We start from the raw sequence: 17,500 nt of genomic DNA on the forward strand, positions 1-17,500 counted from the left end.
ATAAAACTTTTAAAAAATAGTGAATTTGTGGATAAATGTGTATTTTTGATAGCTAAATAGTGCCTAAATGTGCGTGATTTGATTAAAGCAATAGTTCAGAGATACAGTAGTTTTGGGGAATTTTATTTATTTCACTTTCCCAGAGTCAGAAACTAATAAATGCCTTCAGACAGAACTTTTATATGTATTGGCTGTAGTCTGAAGTATGTCGAACAGCAATATCAATCTATCTTGGCTCAATTGGTGATTGTCTATGAGATTAAATATCAATCATGAATTGACCACCTGAAAACCTTGAAAACCCCTGCTTTAAAGGATTTTTTATTTTATTTTATTTTAGCCATTTATACAAGATAATCATGTCAATGATTCATTAATCATTTAAGAATTCATTTTCAGATCAACAGATGGAGGCAGAGTTACAGTAAAATGTGACAGATTAACTGCTCCACATGTTGTCATGTGAAGCAGTTAATTTAAAAAAAAGGAAGAAAATTAAATATAATAAATAATAATAAAAAAAAAACATGATGCACTTTTCACATCAAAAGTAGCCAAGAAGTCAAAACATTGTACACAGTTATAAAATTAACCGTTCATAAGGTGCAAAGCAGATTACTGAGAGTAGAAAAATGTATAAAACAGTCTTGAAAACAGTCATGTTACAGATTTGTGTATTAAAGCAGAATTTCCCTAAAAATGACTCAATACTACACACTGTGATAGTCACTGTCTGTGATTATTGGTGTAGACAGGTTAGCAGAGATGAAAGAGAGAAAAGGTCTTTGGTCATCAGAGAGACATTGACCATCCTGGACTGGTACTTGCTTGTCAGGACTGCACTGATACGACATGTCTGTTGGCATAAGAGATGAAACCACTGCTGGTAAAATGATATTTTGTTGTACAGGATCTGGACAAACTGGTGCTTGCTTGTCAGGACAGGTCATCATGTCACCTTCACTGGGATGGTACACAGAGTCACAAAACATCTCAGAATTATTCATCATTATCTGACAGCTGGGAATGCGTATCGAATAGGTCATGTTGTCAAAGTCAGTGGATTGAAGAGAATTCTTTAAGTCATCAGCTGTGACACAAGGATTGTAGGTAGCGGAGAGCAAATCACTGTCTTTGTTTGATTCTGTGAGCAGAGGGGCAGTCACTGATGATCTTGGACCAATGTGGGTGAAGGCTTTACTGAGGGCATCCCGAACACCGGCCTTGATGTCAGCAGGTTCTATAATGGCAGAAGAGAAGCCGGTACTCATCCCACTGCTGAAAACATTACAAAACAGAGGAATTACAGCTTTATAATATTGTACTTACATGGAAACAAGGAACAGACAAAATTACTTACATTTCAAAACAGCCCAGTGTAACATTGGCGATGATGACTGCAGCAATACTGAGGCAGATGATGACAGCCAAGAGCAGGGTGCGACGGGATGCAGCTGTGAAGTGACAAGATTGGTGTGCAGCTTCAAATCTTGAACCAGATTTTGGTTATTTTAACAGCACCCACAATATCAGTTTATGTTACTTTCCAACCTCTGTAAGTATGTTGCAGCTGTAGACATTATCACTTCTGTCAAGGTCGAATCCATGATTGTGTAATTAGTATATGTTGTAATACTATGCAGGATGTCCAGCATCTTATCCTAGTAAAATTAAATTTAGTAGAATAAGATGGATTAAATTATACACTTCTTGTCATGTGTAACAGCAGTACTGAAAACAGATTTTTGTTTTGGAGATGTATCTAAAAGCCCCAAATTGTTTCATTTTTTTCTATCTTCAGTTCTGAGTATTAATGGACAAAGGCTGAAGGATAAATACAGTGTTAAAGTGTGTATTTTACATTTCTTTTACAACAGTATAAGAAAAAAAAAGTACAGTACAGTCTGTAGCGACTACTGGAAACAAAGTAAAAAGTCACTGAGAGACAGAGGTTGGGCCTTGTTTGCTGATTGTCTAAGACACTACCAAAAAGATTCACTGAGATCAAAAAATATGTTTAATAGCTTTTATTAATGGAAAAGATCAACTTATTATAACGTGCACAAAATATACTGAAAATAATCACAGCGATCAGATGCAAAACAGCGGTCAACAAAAAATACGGCAACCCACTCACCCTCTCTCTCTTTCTTACCAGCTGCCATGCAGGTGAACAGGTGCTTATATTAACTATAGGAATATCACCGCCCATATCCAAGTGACCTGATTATCAATTACCGTGATCGTACAATAATAAAACCAAAATAACCCAAAATATAAACCATCACAAAATGACTAATTTGCAATTCATTCTAATTTCACAATTAATCCATTCATGGCTCCTACACAGTCAAATGCTTGAAAAGTCACAAAAAGACTGTAAAGAAAACACTAACGAGTTCTGAATTCATGCTCTTCACTACTGTCACTGAACAGTCCACTTATGCTTGTGTAGCTTTTCATGCTGACCAGGTATGTTGTACTTGGCTCCAAGTGTTTACCAAGTATTTCAAAGTAATTTGGTCCATCAATTATGGCTGCTACCTGGTAAAGAGAAATGAAATAAAATGAGAATTTTGAAAATGTAGTTTCTTTAACTTTTTTCCACAACCAAACCATTGTTAAATAATAATCACTGAGTGGCAAAGTAGAAGTCTACATTTTAAACTGGTAAACAGCAACCTGACAGTAGTTGGATGCAAATGAGTTTTAAAACCTTCAACACACACAGTCCATCAATATAAATGCATCAATGCATCTAAATTCACATTACTACAGCACATGCATTTTAGCTGCATGGCCACTCATTTTTATTTGAAGTGTTTGAAAAGCAGACTGAAACACTAAAAGATCTGTAAAGTCACCGTTTTATGACACTTCTCCTACCTCTTTTGTGTCTCCCTTCTTATGGTAAGTCACTTGAGCACTCAATCTGCTTCTGAGACTGTTACTGTTAGTGTTTGCCGTCCACTCAACTCTAAAATTCCCGTTGGATTCATTCACTGAGATGATTGTTGGTGCTTTGGGCTTTACTGTAGAACAGAAACAGGAAAAGTTCATGCAGTCTGTTTCTGGCAGCTGCAGATTTATGGACTTAACAGTAACTCAATGCAGAGAATGAAATTCCCTGCAAGGAAAATGTAACTTAAAGTACTCTTGCTTCTGTCATTTCCCTGTTTTGAGAGAAATATTACATTTTACAAATGTTTATATGAAGAATGGCTTTTGTGGGTTGGATAGTTTTAAAATAGTCAACTCACCACTATCTGTGATGCTGATGTATTTGGACTCCACACTTTGGCCCCCTTTGAAAACTGTTGCGTTATGAGTCTCCCCTTGTATAAGTATGATTTTGACAGAGCAACAACACCGTCCAGTGTCACACTGCTTGATAATGCAGCGCTGCTCCCTGTTGAATACAACATCGTATACAACATGGTGTGACTATAGGCTACGTCTCAGGCTGATTCAGTTGTTTGAAATACATTTCAAATCGATAGTGACATGAATCATTACTGTATCTGATCTGTTGAAAGGAAAAAGGAAAAAGGAGAAACCAGTAACTCACCCATATCCATCGTTGCTCCGCAGAGTCAGATTGTATTCAGTGCAGTTTTGTGCGTCAAAGTCGCAAGACATCAAATCCTCTAAGTCGTTGGTACAATCAAGATTCAGGCCTGTTTCATTATCAAGCCCTGTACGAAACAGATTTGACGCGACAAGATTGATCGTGAGAATGAGTAATTGTATAAAAAGACTATTTAAAACTGTCTACGTGTCCATGTTATACGTACCAGAGAGAGCTACAGAGGCAATGTTTCCTAAAAGAAACAGGATCAAAGACATCCTATCGCGAACTCGCCTGAAACCAAACAGAAAATCACTTATTTTCTTTTCTTTAATCCAGAAAATTCCATGATTTAAGTAACACAACTAGTTTCAACAACATGATCACCTGTTAAACTTCATGCTGAAACGATGCTTTGAAAACAGCACTCCAACTCAAGTCTGATCATATTGTAGGAGTCGTGCAGTTTGCTGCGTCTTTTTTCTTTGGAAAGCTGTTAGCTGGAAATGTTGCGCCACAGATTCAAGGGAAGTGCGTCCTACATCCGTTTCCTCAGAAAAAGATGTACTGTACACACTTCAGCCGACACTACATTTTAGTAAAACACTGTAAATGGAGCAACCCAAATAAAACTTTTAAAAAATAGTGAATTTGTGGATAAATGTGTATTTTTGATAGCTAAATAGTGCCTAAATGTGCGTGATTTGATTAAAGTAATAGTTCAGAGATACAGTAGTTTTGGGGAATTTTATTTATTTCACTTTCCCAGAGTCAGAAACTAATAAATGCCTTCAGACAGAACTTTTATATGTATTTGCTGTAGTCTGAAGTAAGTCGAACAGCAATATCAATCTATCTTGGCTCAACTGGTGATTGTCTATGAGATTAAATATCAATCATGAATTGACCACCTGAAAACCTTGAAAACCCCTGCTTTAAAGGATTTTTTATTTTATTTTATTTTAGCAATTTATACAAGATAATCATGTCAATGATTCATTAATCATTTAAGAATTCATTTTCAGATCAACAGATGGAAGCAGAGTTACAGTAAAATGTGACAGATTAACTGCTCCACATGTTGTCATGTGAAGCAGTTAATTTTAAAAAAGGAAGAAAATTAAATATAATAAATAATAATAAAAAAAAAACATGATGCACTTTTCACATCAAAAGTAGCCAAGAAGTCAAAACATTGCACACAGTTATAAACTTAACCGTTCATAAGGTGCAAAGCAGATTACTGAGAGTAGAAAAATGTATAAAACAGTCTTGAAAACAGTCATGTTACAGATTTGTGTATTAAAGCAGAATTTCCCTAAAAATGACTCAATACTACACACTGTGATAGTCACTGTCTGTGATTATTGGTATAGACAGGTTAGCAGAGATGAAAGAGAGAAAAGGTCTTTGGTCATCAGAGAGACATTGACCATCCTGGACTGGTACTTGCTTGTCAGGACTGCACTGATACGACATGTCTGTTGGCATAAGAGATGAAACCACTGCTGGTAAAATGATATTTTGTTGTACAGGATCTGGACAAACTGGTGCTTGCTTGTCAGGACAGGTCATCATGTCACCTTCACTGGGATGGTACACAGAGTCACAAAACATCTCAGAATTATTCATCATTATCTGACAGCTGGGAATGCGTATCGAATAGGTCATGTTGTCAAAGTCAGTGGATTGAGGAGAATTCTTTAAGTCATCAGCTGTGACACAAGGATTGTAGGTAGCGGAGAGCAAATCACTGTCTTTGTTTGATTCTGTGAGCAGAGGGGCAGTCACTGACGATCTTGGACCAATGTGGGTGAAGGCTTTACTGAGGGCATCCCGAACGCCGGCCTTGATGTCAGCAGGTTCTATAATGGCAGAAGAGAAGCCGGTACTCATCCCACTGCTGAAAACATTACAAAACAGAGGAATTACAGCTTTATAATATTGTACTTACATGGAAACAAGGAACAGACAAAATTACTTACATTTCAAAACAGCCCAGTGTAACATTGGCGATGATGACTGCAGCAATACTGAGGCAGATGATGACAGCCAAGAGCAGGGTGCGACGGGATGCAGCTGTGAAGTGACAAGATTGGTGTGCAGCTTCAAATCTTGAACCAGATTTGGGTTATTTTAACAGCACCCACAATATCAGTTTATGTTACTTTCCAAACTCTGTAAGTATGTTGCAGCTGTAGACATTATCACTTCTGTCGAGGTCGAATCCATGATTGTGTATATAGTATATGTTGTAATACTATACAGGATGTCCAGCATCTTATTCTACAAAAAATTAAATTTAGTAGGATAAATGGATTAAATTATACACTTCTTGTCATGTGTAAACGCAGTACTGAAAACAGATTTCTGTTTTGGAGATGCATCTAAAAGCCCCAAAATGTTATGTTTAGTATTAAAAAAAAGTACAGTACAGTCTGTAGCGACTACTGGAAACAAAGTAAAAAGTCACTGAGAGGCAGAGGTAGGGCCTTGTTTGCTGATTGTCTAAGACACTACCAAAAAGATTCACTGAGATCAAAAAATATGTTTAATAGCTTTTATTAATGGAAAAGATCAACTTATTATAACGTGCACAAAATATACTGAAAATAATCACAGCGATCAGATGCAAAACAGCGGTCAACAAAAAATACGGCACCCCACTCACCCTCTCTCTCTTTCTTACCAGCTGCCATGCAGGTGAACAGGTGCTTATATTAACTATAGGAATATCACCGCCCATATCCAAGTGACCTGATTATCAATCACCGTGATCGTACAATAATAAAACCAAAATAACCCAAAATATAAACCATCACAAAATGACTAATTTGCAATTCATTCTAATTTCACAATTAATCCATTCATGGCTCCTACACAGTCAAATGCTTGAAAAGTCACAAAAAGACTGTAAAGAAAACACTAACGAGTTCTGAATTCATGCTCTTCACTACTGTCACTGAACAGTCCACTTATGCTTGTGTAGCTTTTCATGCTGACCAGGTATGTTGTACTTGGCTCCAAGTGTTTACCAAGTATTTCATAGTAATTTGGTCCATTAACTACGGCTGTTGTGATATTTTCAGATACCTGGTGAAGAGAAATGAAATAAAATGAGAATTTTGAAAATGTAGTTTCTTTAACTTTTTTCTACAACCAACTCATTGTTAAATAATAATCACTGAGTGGTAAAGTAGAAGTCTACATTTAAACTGGTAAACAGCAACCTGACAGTAGTTGGATGTAAATAAGTTTTAAAACCTTCAACACACACAGTACATCAATATAAATGCATCAATGCATATAAATTCACATTACTACAGCACATGCATTTTAGCTGCATGGCCACTCATTTTTATTTGAAGTGTTTGAAAAGCAGACTGAAACACTAAAAGATCTGTAAAGTCACCGTTTTATGACACTTCTCCTACCTCTTTTGTGTCTCCCTTCTTATGGTAAGTCACTTGAGCACTCAATCTGCTTCTGAGACTGTTACTGTTAGTGTTTGCCGTCCACTCAACTCTAAAATTCCCGTTGGATCGCTTCACTGAGATGAGTGTTGGTGCTTTGGGCTTTACTGTAGAACAGAAACAGGAAAAGTTCATGCAGTCTGTTTCTGGCAGCTGCAGATTTATGGACTTAAACAGTAACTCAATGCAGAGAATGAAATTCCCTGCAGGGAAAATGTAACTTAAAGTACTCTTGCTTCTGTCATTTCCCTGTTTTGAGAGAAATATTACATTTTACAAATGTTCATATGAAGAATGGCTTTTGTGGGTTGGACAGTTTTAAAATAGTCAACTCACCACTATCTGTGATGCTGATGTATTTGGACTCCACACTTTGGCCCCCTTTGAAAACTGTTGCTGTATGAGTCTCCCCTGGTATAAGTATCATTATGACAGAGCAACAACACCGTCCAGTGTCACACTGCTTGATAATGCAGCGCTGCTCCCTGTTGAATACAACATCATATACAACATGCTTTGACTATAGGCTACGTCTCAGGCTGATTCAGTTGTTTGAAATACATTTCAAATCGATATGAATCATTACTGTATCTGATCTGGGGAAAGGAAAAAGGAAAAAGGAGAAACCAGTAACTCACCCTTGTTCATCGTTGCTCCAGAGAGTCAGATTGTATTCAGTGCAATTTTGTGCGTCAAAGTCACAAGACATCAAATCCTCTAAGTCGTTGGTACAAACAAGATTCAGGCCTGTTTCATTATCAAGATCTAAACGAAACAGATATGACGCGACAAGACTGATCGTGAGAATGAGTAATTGTATAAAAAGACTATTTAAAACTGTCTACGTGTCCATGTTATACGTACCAGAGAGAGCTACAGAGGCAATGTTTCCTAAAAGAAACAGGATCAAAGACATCCTATCGCGAACTCGCCTGAAACCAAACAGAAAATCACTTATTTTCTTTTCTTTAATCCAGAAAATTCCATGATTTAAGTAACACAACTAGTTTCAACAACATGATCACCTGTTAAACTTCATGCTGAAACGATGCTTTGAAAACAGCACTCCAACTCAAGTCTGATCATACTGTAGGAGTCGTGCAGTTTGCTGCGTCTTTTTTCTTTGGAAAGCTGTTAGCTGGAAATGTTGCGCCACAGATTCAAGGGAAGTGCGTCCTACTTCTGTTTCCTCAGAAAAAGATGTACTGTACACACTTCAGCCGACACTACATTTTAGTAAAACACTGTAAATGGAGCAACCCAAATAAAACTTTTAAAAAATAGTGAATTTGTGGATAAATGTGTATTTTTGATAGCTAAATAGTGCCTAAATGTGCGTGATTTGATTAAAGCAATAGTTCAGAGATACAGTAGTTTTGGGGAATTTTATTTATTTCACTTTCCCAGAGTCAGAAACTAATAAATGCCTTCAGACAGAACTTTTATATGTATTGGCTGTAGTCTGAAGTATGTCGAACAGCAATATCAATCTATCTTGGCTCAATTGGTGATTGTCTATGAGATTAAATATCAATCATGAATTGACCACCTGAAAACCTTGAAAACCCCTGCTTTAAAGGATTTTTTATTTTACTTTATTTTAGCCATTTATACAAGATAATCATGTCAATGATTCATTAATCATTTAAGAATTCATTTTCAGATCAACAGATGGAAGCAGAGTTACAGTAAAATGTGACAGATTAACTGCTCCACATGTTGTCATGTGAAGCAGTTAATTTAAAAAAAAGGAAGAAAATTAAATATAATAAATAATAATAAAAAAAAACATGATGTACTTTTCACATCAAAAGTAGCCAAGAAGTCAAAACATTGCACACAGTTATAAAATTAACCCTTCATAAGGTGCAAAGCAGATTACTGAGAGTAGAAAAATGTATAAAACAGTCTTGAAAACAGTCATGTTACAGATTTGTGTATTAAAGCAGAATTTCCCTAAAAATGACTCAATACTACACACTGTGATAGTCACTGTCTGTGATTATTGGTGTAGACAGGTTAGCAGAGATGAAAGAGAGAAAAGGTCTTTGGTCATCAGAGAGACATTGACCATCCTGGACTGGTACTTGCTTGTCAGGACTGCACTGATACGACATGTCTGTTGGCATAAGAGATGAAACCACTGCTGGTAAAATGATATTTTGTTGTACAGGATCTGGACAAACTGGTGCTTGCTTGTCAGGACAGGTCATCATGTCACCTTCACTGGGATGGTACGCAGAGTCACAAAACATCTCAGAATTATTCATCATTATCTGACAGCTGGGAATGCGTATCGAATAGGTCATGTTGTCAAAGTCAGTGGATTGAGGAGAATTCTTTAAGTCATCAGCTGTGACACAAGGATTGTAGGTAGCGGAGAGCAAATCACTGTCTTTGTTTGATTCTGTGAGCAGAGGGGCAGTCACTGACGATCTTGGACCAATGTGGGTGAAGGCTTTACTGAGGGCATCCCGAACGCCGGCCTTGATGTCAGCAGGTTCTATAATGGCAGAAGAGAAGCCGGTACTCATCCCACTGCTGAAAACATTACAAAACAGAGGAATTACAGCTTTATAATATTGTACTTACATGGAAACAAGGAACAGACAAAATTACTTACATTTCAAAACAGCCCAGTGTAACATTGGCGATGATGACTGCAGCAATACTGAGGCAGATGATGACAGCCAAGAGCAGGGCGCGACGGGATGCAGCTGTGAAGTGACAAGATTGGTGTGCAGCTTCAAATCTTGAACCAGATTTGGGTTATTTTAACAGCACCCACAATATCAGTTTATGTTACTTTCCAAACTCTGTAAGTATGTTGCAGCTGTAGACATTATCACTTCTGTCGAGGTCGAATCCATGATTGTGTATATAGTATATGTTGTAATACTATACAGGATGTCCAGCATCTTATTCTACAAAAAATTAAATTTAGTAGGATAAATGGATTAAATTATACACTTCTTGTCATGTGTAAACGCAGTACTGAAAACAGATTTCTGTTTTGGAGATGCATCTAAAAGCCCCAAAATGTTATGTTTAGTATTAAAAAAAAGTACAGTACAGTCTGTAGCGACTACTGGAAACAAAGTAAAAAGTCACTGAGAGGCAGAGGTAGGGCCTTGTTTGCTGATTGTCTAAGACACTACCAAAAAGATTCACTGAGATCAAAAAATATGTTTAATAGCTTTTATTAATGGAAAAGATCAACTTATTATAACGTGCACAAAATATACTGAAAATAATCACAGCGATCAGATGCAAAACAGCGGTCAACAAAAAATACGGCACCCCACTCACCCTCTCTCTCTTTCTTACCAGCTGCCATGCAGGTGAACAGGTGCTTATATTAACTATAGGAATATCACCGCCCATATCCAAGTGACCTGATTATCAATCACCGTGATCGTACAATAATAAAACCAAAATAACCCAAAATATAAACCATCACAAAAATGACTAATTTGCAATTCATTCTAATTTCACAATTAATCCATTCATGGCTCCTACACAGTCAAATGCTTGAAAAGTCACAAAAAGACTGTAAAGAAAACACTCACGAGTTCTGAATTCATGCTCTTCACTACTGTCACTGAACAGTCCACTTATGCTTGTGTAGCTTTTCATGCTGACCAGGTATGTTGTACTTGGCTCCAAGTGTTTACCAAGTATTTCATAGTAATTTGGTCCATTAACTATGGCTGTTGTGATATTTTCAGATACCTGGTGAAGAGAAACGAAATAAAATGAGAATTTTGAAAATGTAGTTTCTTTAACTTTTTTCTACAACCAACTCATTGTTAAATAATAATCACTGAGTGGCAAAGTAGAAGTCTACATTTAAACTGGTAAACAGCAACCTGACAGTAGTTGGATGCAAATAAGTTTTAAAACCTTCAACACACACAGTACATCAATATAAATGCATCAATGCATATAAATTCACATTACTACAGCACATGCATTTTAGCTGCATGGCCACTCATTGTTATTTGAAGTGTTTGAAAAGCAGACTGAAACACTAAAAGATCTGTAAAGTCACCATTTTATGACACTTCTCCTACCTCTTTTGTGTCTCCCTTCTTATGGTAAGTCACTTGAGCACTCAATCTGCTTCTGAGACTGTTACTGTTAGTGTTTGCCGTCCACTCAACTCTAAAATTCCCGTTGGATCGCTTCACTGAGATGATTGTTGGTGCTTTGGGCTTTACTGTAGAACAGAAACAGGAAAAGTTCATGCAGTCTGTTTCTGGCAGCTGCAGATTTATGGACTTAAACAGTAACTCAATGCAGAGAATGAAATTCCCTGCAGGGAAAATGTAACTTAAAGTACTCTTGCTTCTGTCATTTCCCTGTTTTGAGAGAAATATTACATTTTACAAATGTTTATATGAAGAATGGCTTTTGTGGGTTGGACAGTTTTAAAATAGTCAACTCACCACTATCTGTGATGCTGATGACTTTGGACTCCACACTTTGCCCCCCTTTGAAAACTGTTGCTGTATGAGTCTCCCCTGGTATAAGTATCATTATGACAGAGCAACAACACCGTCCAGTGTCACACTGCTTGATAATGCAGCGCTGCTCCCTGTTGAATACATCATATACAACATGCTTTGACTATAGGCTACGTCTCAGGCTGATTCAGTTGTTTGAAATACATTTCAAATCGATAGTGACACGGATCATTACTGCATCCGATTGATCTGATTTGAACAAAGGAAAAAGGAGAAACCAGTAACTCACCCATATCCATCGTTGCTCCGGAGAGTCAGATTGTATTCAGTGCAGTTTTGTGCGTCAAAGTGGCAAGACATCAAACCCTCTAAGTCGTTGGTACAATCAAGATTCAGGCCTGTTTCATTATCAAGATCTACACGAAACACATATGATGCGACAAGATTGATCGTGAGAATGAGTTATTGTATAAAAAGACTATTTAAAACTGTCTACGTGTCCATGTTATACGTACCAGAGAGAGCTACAGAGGCAATGTTTCCTAAAAGAAACAGGATCAAAGACATCCTATCGCGAACTCGCCTGAAACCAAACAGAAAATCACTTATTTTCTTTTCTTTAATCCAGAAAATTCCATGATTTAAGTAACACAACTAGTTTCAACAACATGATCACCTGTTAAACTTCATGCTGAAACGATGCTTTGAAAACAGCACTCCAACTCAAGTCTGATCATACTGTAGGAGTCGTGCAGTTTGATGCGTCTTCCTTCTTTGGAAAGCTGTTAGCTGGAAATGTTGCGCCACAGATTCAAGGGAAGTGCGTCCTACATCCGTTTCCTCAGAGAAAGATGTACTGTACACACTTCAGCCGACACTACATTTTAGTAAAACACTGTAAACTTTCTCTCAACTTTAATTCCATTGAGGCGAACAGGCTGTGATGGACCAGTTCTTGTTATTTGAACAGCATTTGTTGTGTTTCTGTGCTGCTGCAGGGTTACATATTTTCATACATTAGTGGGACATGCAGGGGTGAAACAGTGATTTTTAAGTCTGGAGGTAGAGACCCCCCCATCCCCCACCCCCACCGTCGCCCGTTCAGTACCACAAAATGAATTCTATGCATTTCTACATTTTCTTCACCACTATATGCAAATAATCTTGAGTTCAAAATGTACATTGTAGCACTGTGCCCTTCACCCCAAATACTATATTCACCAGCATTCACATATCAAAGTATTAAGCAATGAATTTAGACTTTTTAGTGTCAAAAATATAAAGAATAAGACTTTAATTCTCTTTTTTCATTCATGATACACAACAAGATGAAAACTGAGCTACATTGCCCTACTTGACCATACCCATTACTCAAAACCAGTGTCAGTGGGTGAAACTGGCAAGAACACAGCAGCTTTCACATTACAAAAACAGTACTCTGCTCAAAACCAGTGTCAGAAATAACAAATTGTCCTTATTGCCTGGTATTAAATAGATGTTTCATACCTCTGATCTGTCTTTACACTTCCTTTAGGCAAGGTTAAGTATTTGTTAGGTATTCAAAGATTTAAAAAGAAGTATTAGTCCCCTCAGTAAATAGTAACATTTTTGTGACATTACACATAAATTTATCCAAACATATTTGATGAATATAAAATAAGTGTATTTGTCATGATATCATGTTAACAGCTGAATTCATACTGTAGGATTTCTACAGTCTCAAAGATTTAAATCAGAGGTTTTCATAGCAGGAGGTGGGCCGCCCCAGGGGGGCTAAAAAACCATTTCAGGGGAGGCTCAGTGAACGGAAATGAAAAAATATGACATTAGTTATTACATGAGTTATCAGAAGGTGATCACATAGAATAGCCTAAATGTGTGTGATTTGATTAAAGCAATAGTTCAGAGATACAGTAGTTTTGGGGCATTTTATTTATTTCACTTTCCCAGAGTCAGAAACTAATAAATGCCTTCAGACAGAACTTTTATATGTATTTGCTGTAGTCTGAAGTATGTTGAACAGCAATATCAATCTATCTTGGCTCAATTGGTGATTGTCTATGGGATTAAATATCAATCATGAATTGACCACCTGAAAACCTTGAAAACCCCTGCTTTAAATAATTTTTTATTTTATTTTATTTTAGCAATTTATACAAGATAATCATGTCAATGATTCATTAATCATTTAAGAATTCATTTTCAGATCAACAGATGGAAGCAGAGTTACAGTAAAACGTGACAGATTAACTGCTCCACATGTTGTCATGTGAAGCAGTTATAATAAATAATTAAAAAAAAAACATTATGTACTTTTCACATCAAAAGTAGCCAAGAAGTCAAAACATTGCACACAGTTATAAAATTAACCCTTCATAAGGTGCAAAGCAGATTACTGAGAGTAGAAAAATGTATAAAACAGTCTTGAAAACAGTCATGTTACAGATTTGTGTATTAAAGCAGAATTTCCCTAAAAATGACTCAATACTACACACTGTGATAGTCACTGTCTGTGATTATTGGTATAGACAGGTTAGCAGAGATGAAAGAGAGAAAAGGTCTTTGGTCATCAGAGAGACATTGACCATCCTGGACTGGTACTTGCTTGTCAGGACTGCACTGATACGACATGTCTGTTGGCATAAGAGATGAAACCACTGCTGGTAAAATGACATTTTGTTGTACAGGATCTGGACAAACTGGTGTTTGCTTGACAGGACAGGTCATCATGTCACCTTCACTGGGATGGTACACAGAGTCACAAAACATCTCAGAATTATTCATCATTATCTGACAGCTGGGAATGCGTATCGAATAGGTCATGTTGTCAAAGTCAGTGGATTGAGGAGAATTCTTTAAGTCATCAGCTGTGACACAAGGATTGTAGGTAGCGGAGAGCAAATCACTGTCTTTGTTTGATTCTGTGAGCAGAGGGGCAGTCACTGATGATCTTGGACCAATGTGGGCGAAAGCTTTACTGAGGGCATCTTGAACGCCAGCCTTGATGTCAGCAGGTTCTATAATGGCAGAAGAGAAGCCGGTACTCATCCCACTGCCGAAAACATTACAAAACAGAGGAATTACAGCTTTATAATATTGTACTTACATGGAAACAAGGAACAGACAAAATTACTTACATTTCAAAACAGCCCAGTGTAACATTGGCGATGATGACTGCAGCAATACTGAGGCAGATGATGACAGCCAAGAGCAGGGCGCGACGGGACGCAGTTGTGAAGTGACAAGATTGGTGTGCAGCTTCAAATCTTGAACCAGATTTTGGTTATTTTAACAGCACCCACAATATCAGTTTATGTTACTTTCCAACCTCTGTAAGTATGTTGCAGCTGTAGACATTATCACTTCTGTCAAGGTCGAATCCATGATTGTGTAATTAGTATATGTTGTAATACTATGCAGGATGTCCAGCATCTTATCCTAGTAAAATTAAATTTAGTAGAATAAGATGGATTAAATTATACACTTCTTGTCATGTGTAACAGCAGTACTGAAAACAGATTTTTGTTTTGGAGATGTATCTAAAAGCCCCAAATTGTTTCATTTTTTTCTATCTTCAGTTCTGAGTATTAATGGACAAAGGCTGAAGGATAAATACAGTGTTAAAGTGTGTATTTTACATTTCTTTTACAACAGTATAAGAAAAAAAAAGTACAGTACAGTCTGTAGCGACTACTGGAAACAAAGTAAAAAGTCACTGAGAGGCAGAGGTTGGGCCTTGTTTGCTGATTGTCTAAGACACTACCAAAAAGATTCACTGAGATCAAAAAATATGTTTAATAGCTTTTATTAATGGAAAAGATCAACTTATTATAACGTGCACAAAATATACTGAAAATAATCACAGCGATCAGATGCAAAACAGCGGTCAACAAAAAATACGGCAACCCACTCACCCTCTCTCTCTTTCTTACCAGCTGCCATGCAGGTGAACAGGTGCTTATATTAACTATAGGAATATCACCGCCCATATCCAAGTGACCTGATTATCAATCACCGTGATCGTACAATAATAAAACCAAAATAACCCAAAATATAAACCATCACAAAATGACTAATTTGCAATTCATTCTAATTTCACAATTAATCCATTCATGGCTCCTACACAGTCAAATGCTTGAAAAGTCACAAAAAGACTGTAAAGAAAACACTAACGAGTTCTGAATTCATGCTCTTCACTACTGTCACTGAACAGTCCACTTATGCTTGTGTAGCTTTTCATGCTGACCAGGTATGTTGTACTTGGCTCCAAGTGTTTACCAAGTATTTCAAAGTAATTTGGTCCATCAATTATGGCTGCTACCTGGTAAAGAGAAATGAAATAAAATGAGAATTTTGAAAATGTAGTTTCTTTAACTTTTTTCCACAACCAAACCATTGTTAAATAATAATCACTGAGTGGCAAAGTAGAAGTCTACATTTTAAACTGGTAAACAGCAACCTGACAGTAGTTGGATGCAAATGAGTTTTAAAACCTTCAACACACACAGTCCATCAATATAAATGCATCAATGCATCTAAATTCACATTACTACAGCACATGCATTTTAGCTGCATGGCCACTCATTTTTATTTGAAGTGTTTGAAAAGCAGACTGAAACACTAAAAGATCTGTAAAGTCACCGTTTTATGACACTTCTCCTACCTCTTTTGTGTCTCCCTTCTTATGGTAAGTCACTTGAGCAGTCAATCTGCTTCTGAGACTGTTACTGTTAGTGTTTGCCGTCCACTCAACTCTAAAATTCCCGTTGGATTCCTCCACTGAGATGATTGTTGGTGCTTTGGGCTTTACTGTAGAACAGAAACAGGAAAAGTTCATGCAGTCTGTTTCTGGCAGCTGCAGATTTATGGACTTAAACAGTAACTCAATGCAGAGAATGAAATTCCCTGCAAGGAAAATGTAACTTAAAGTACTCTTGCTTCTGTCATTTCCCTGTTTTGAGAGAAATATTACATTTTACAAATGTTTATATGAAGAATGGCTTTTGTGGGTTGGACAGTTTTAAAATAGTCAACTCACCACTATCTGTGATGCTGATGACTTTGGACTCCACACTTTGGCCCCCTTTGAAAACTGTTGCTGTATGAGTCTCCCCTGGTATAAGTATCATTTCGACAGAGCAACAACACCGTCCAGTGTCACACTGCTTGATAATGCAGTGCTGCTCCCTGTTGAATACAACATCGTATACAACATGCTTTGACTATAGGCTACGTCTCAGGCTGATTCAGTTGTTTGAAATACATTTCAAATCGATCGTGACATGAATCATTACTGTATCTGATCTGGGGAAAGGAAAAAGGAAAAAGGAGAAACCAGTAACTCACCCATATCCATCGTTGCTCCGCAGAGTCAGATTGTATTCAGTGCAGTTTTGTGCGTCAAAGTCACAAGACATCAAATCCTCTAAGTCGTTGGTACAATCAAGATTCAGGCCTGTTTCATTATCAAGCCCTGTACGAAACAGATTTGAGCGACAAGACCGATCGTGAGAATGAGTAATTGTATAAAAAGACTATTTAAAACTGTCTACGTGTCCATGTTATACGTACCAGAGAGAGCTACAGAGGCAATGTTTCCTAAAAGAAACAGGATCAAAGACATCCTATCGCGAACTCGCCTGAAACCAAACAGAAAATCACTTATTTTCTTTTCTTTAATCCAGAAAATTCCATGATTTAAGTAACACAACTAGTTTCAACAACATGATCACCTGTTAAACTTCATGCTGAAACGATGCTTTGAAAACAGCACTCCAACTCAAGTCTGATCATACTGTAGGAGTCGTGCAGTTTGCTGCGTCTTTTTTCTTTGGAAAGCTGTTAGCTGGAAATGTTGCGCCACAGATTCAAGGGAAGTGCGTCCTACTTCTGTTTCCTCAGAAAAAGATGTACTGTACACACTTCAGCCGACACTACATTTTAGTAAAACACTGTAAATGGAGCAACCCAAATAAAACTTTTAAAAAATAGTG

The 17,500-nt window shown here is 37.1% G+C and overlaps 4 protein-coding genes across 9 annotated transcripts; all 4 read right to left on the reverse strand.

Annotated features, from left to right (window-relative positions):
- Positions 1 to 657: 657 nt before the first annotated feature.
- Positions 658 to 4,080, reverse strand: LOC137185354 (uncharacterized). Of its 3 annotated transcripts, none has more exons than XM_067593694.1 (8): positions 3,956 to 4,080; positions 3,795 to 3,862; positions 3,569 to 3,695; positions 3,261 to 3,409; positions 2,887 to 3,032; positions 2,397 to 2,544; positions 1,361 to 1,454; positions 658 to 1,275 (listed from the first exon to the last, which is right to left on the reverse strand). In XM_067593694.1, the coding sequence occupies exons 1-8, from the start codon at positions 3,967 to 3,969 to the stop codon at positions 711 to 713; spliced, it is 1,311 nt and encodes a 436-aa protein (XP_067449795.1). In that variant the 5' UTR covers positions 3,970 to 4,080; the 3' UTR covers positions 658 to 710. The 3 variants fall into 3 exon arrangements, with proteins under 3 accessions (XP_067449795.1, XP_067449790.1, XP_067449803.1); XM_067593689.1 differs by having other exon boundaries at positions 658 to 1,278; XM_067593702.1 differs by having other exon boundaries at positions 1,106 to 1,240.
- Positions 4,081 to 4,486: 406 nt separating this feature from the next.
- LOC137185341 (uncharacterized) lies at positions 4,487 to 8,267 on the reverse strand. Its single transcript, XM_067593681.1, has 8 exons — positions 8,067 to 8,267; positions 7,906 to 7,973; positions 7,680 to 7,806; positions 7,378 to 7,526; positions 7,003 to 7,148; positions 6,499 to 6,661; positions 5,554 to 5,647; positions 4,487 to 5,471 (listed from the first exon to the last, which is right to left on the reverse strand). Exons 1-8 carry the CDS (start codon positions 8,078 to 8,080, stop codon positions 4,904 to 4,906), a joined length of 1,329 nt encoding a protein of 442 aa, XP_067449782.1. The 5' UTR covers positions 8,081 to 8,267; the 3' UTR covers positions 4,487 to 4,903.
- A 328-nt stretch (positions 8,268 to 8,595) lies between these two features.
- On the reverse strand, positions 8,596 to 12,311 carry LOC137185320 (uncharacterized). 3 transcript variants are annotated; one of them, XM_067593667.1, is made up of 8 exons: positions 12,184 to 12,311; positions 12,023 to 12,090; positions 11,797 to 11,923; positions 11,490 to 11,638; positions 11,115 to 11,260; positions 10,611 to 10,773; positions 9,665 to 9,758; positions 8,596 to 9,579 (listed from the first exon to the last, which is right to left on the reverse strand). In XM_067593667.1, exons 1-8 carry the CDS (start codon positions 12,195 to 12,197, stop codon positions 9,015 to 9,017), a joined length of 1,326 nt encoding a protein of 441 aa, XP_067449768.1. In that variant the 5' UTR covers positions 12,198 to 12,311; the 3' UTR covers positions 8,596 to 9,014. The 3 variants fall into 3 exon arrangements, with proteins under 3 accessions (XP_067449768.1, XP_067449759.1, XP_067449774.1); XM_067593658.1 differs by having other exon boundaries at positions 8,596 to 9,582; XM_067593673.1 differs by having other exon boundaries at positions 9,403 to 9,544.
- Positions 12,312 to 12,757: 446 nt separating this feature from the next.
- Positions 12,758 to 17,440, reverse strand: LOC137185376 (uncharacterized). 2 transcript variants are annotated; one of them, XM_067593712.1, is made up of 6 exons: positions 17,240 to 17,440; positions 17,079 to 17,146; positions 16,854 to 16,980; positions 16,546 to 16,694; positions 16,171 to 16,316; positions 15,297 to 15,828 (listed from the first exon to the last, which is right to left on the reverse strand). In XM_067593712.1, exons 1-6 carry the CDS (start codon positions 17,251 to 17,253, stop codon positions 15,676 to 15,678), a joined length of 657 nt encoding a protein of 218 aa, XP_067449813.1. In that variant the 5' UTR covers positions 17,254 to 17,440; the 3' UTR covers positions 15,297 to 15,675. The 2 variants fall into 2 exon arrangements, with proteins under 2 accessions (XP_067449820.1, XP_067449813.1); XM_067593719.1 differs by lacking the exons at positions 15,297 to 15,828; positions 16,171 to 16,316 and adding an exon at positions 12,758 to 14,559.
- Between the last annotated feature and the right edge of the window lie 60 nt (positions 17,441 to 17,500).

Source organism: Thunnus thynnus, chromosome 1 (genome assembly GCF_963924715.1).
Source record: "Thunnus thynnus chromosome 1, fThuThy2.1, whole genome shotgun sequence".
Taxonomy (NCBI): Eukaryota; Metazoa; Chordata; class Actinopteri; order Scombriformes; family Scombridae; genus Thunnus; species Thunnus thynnus.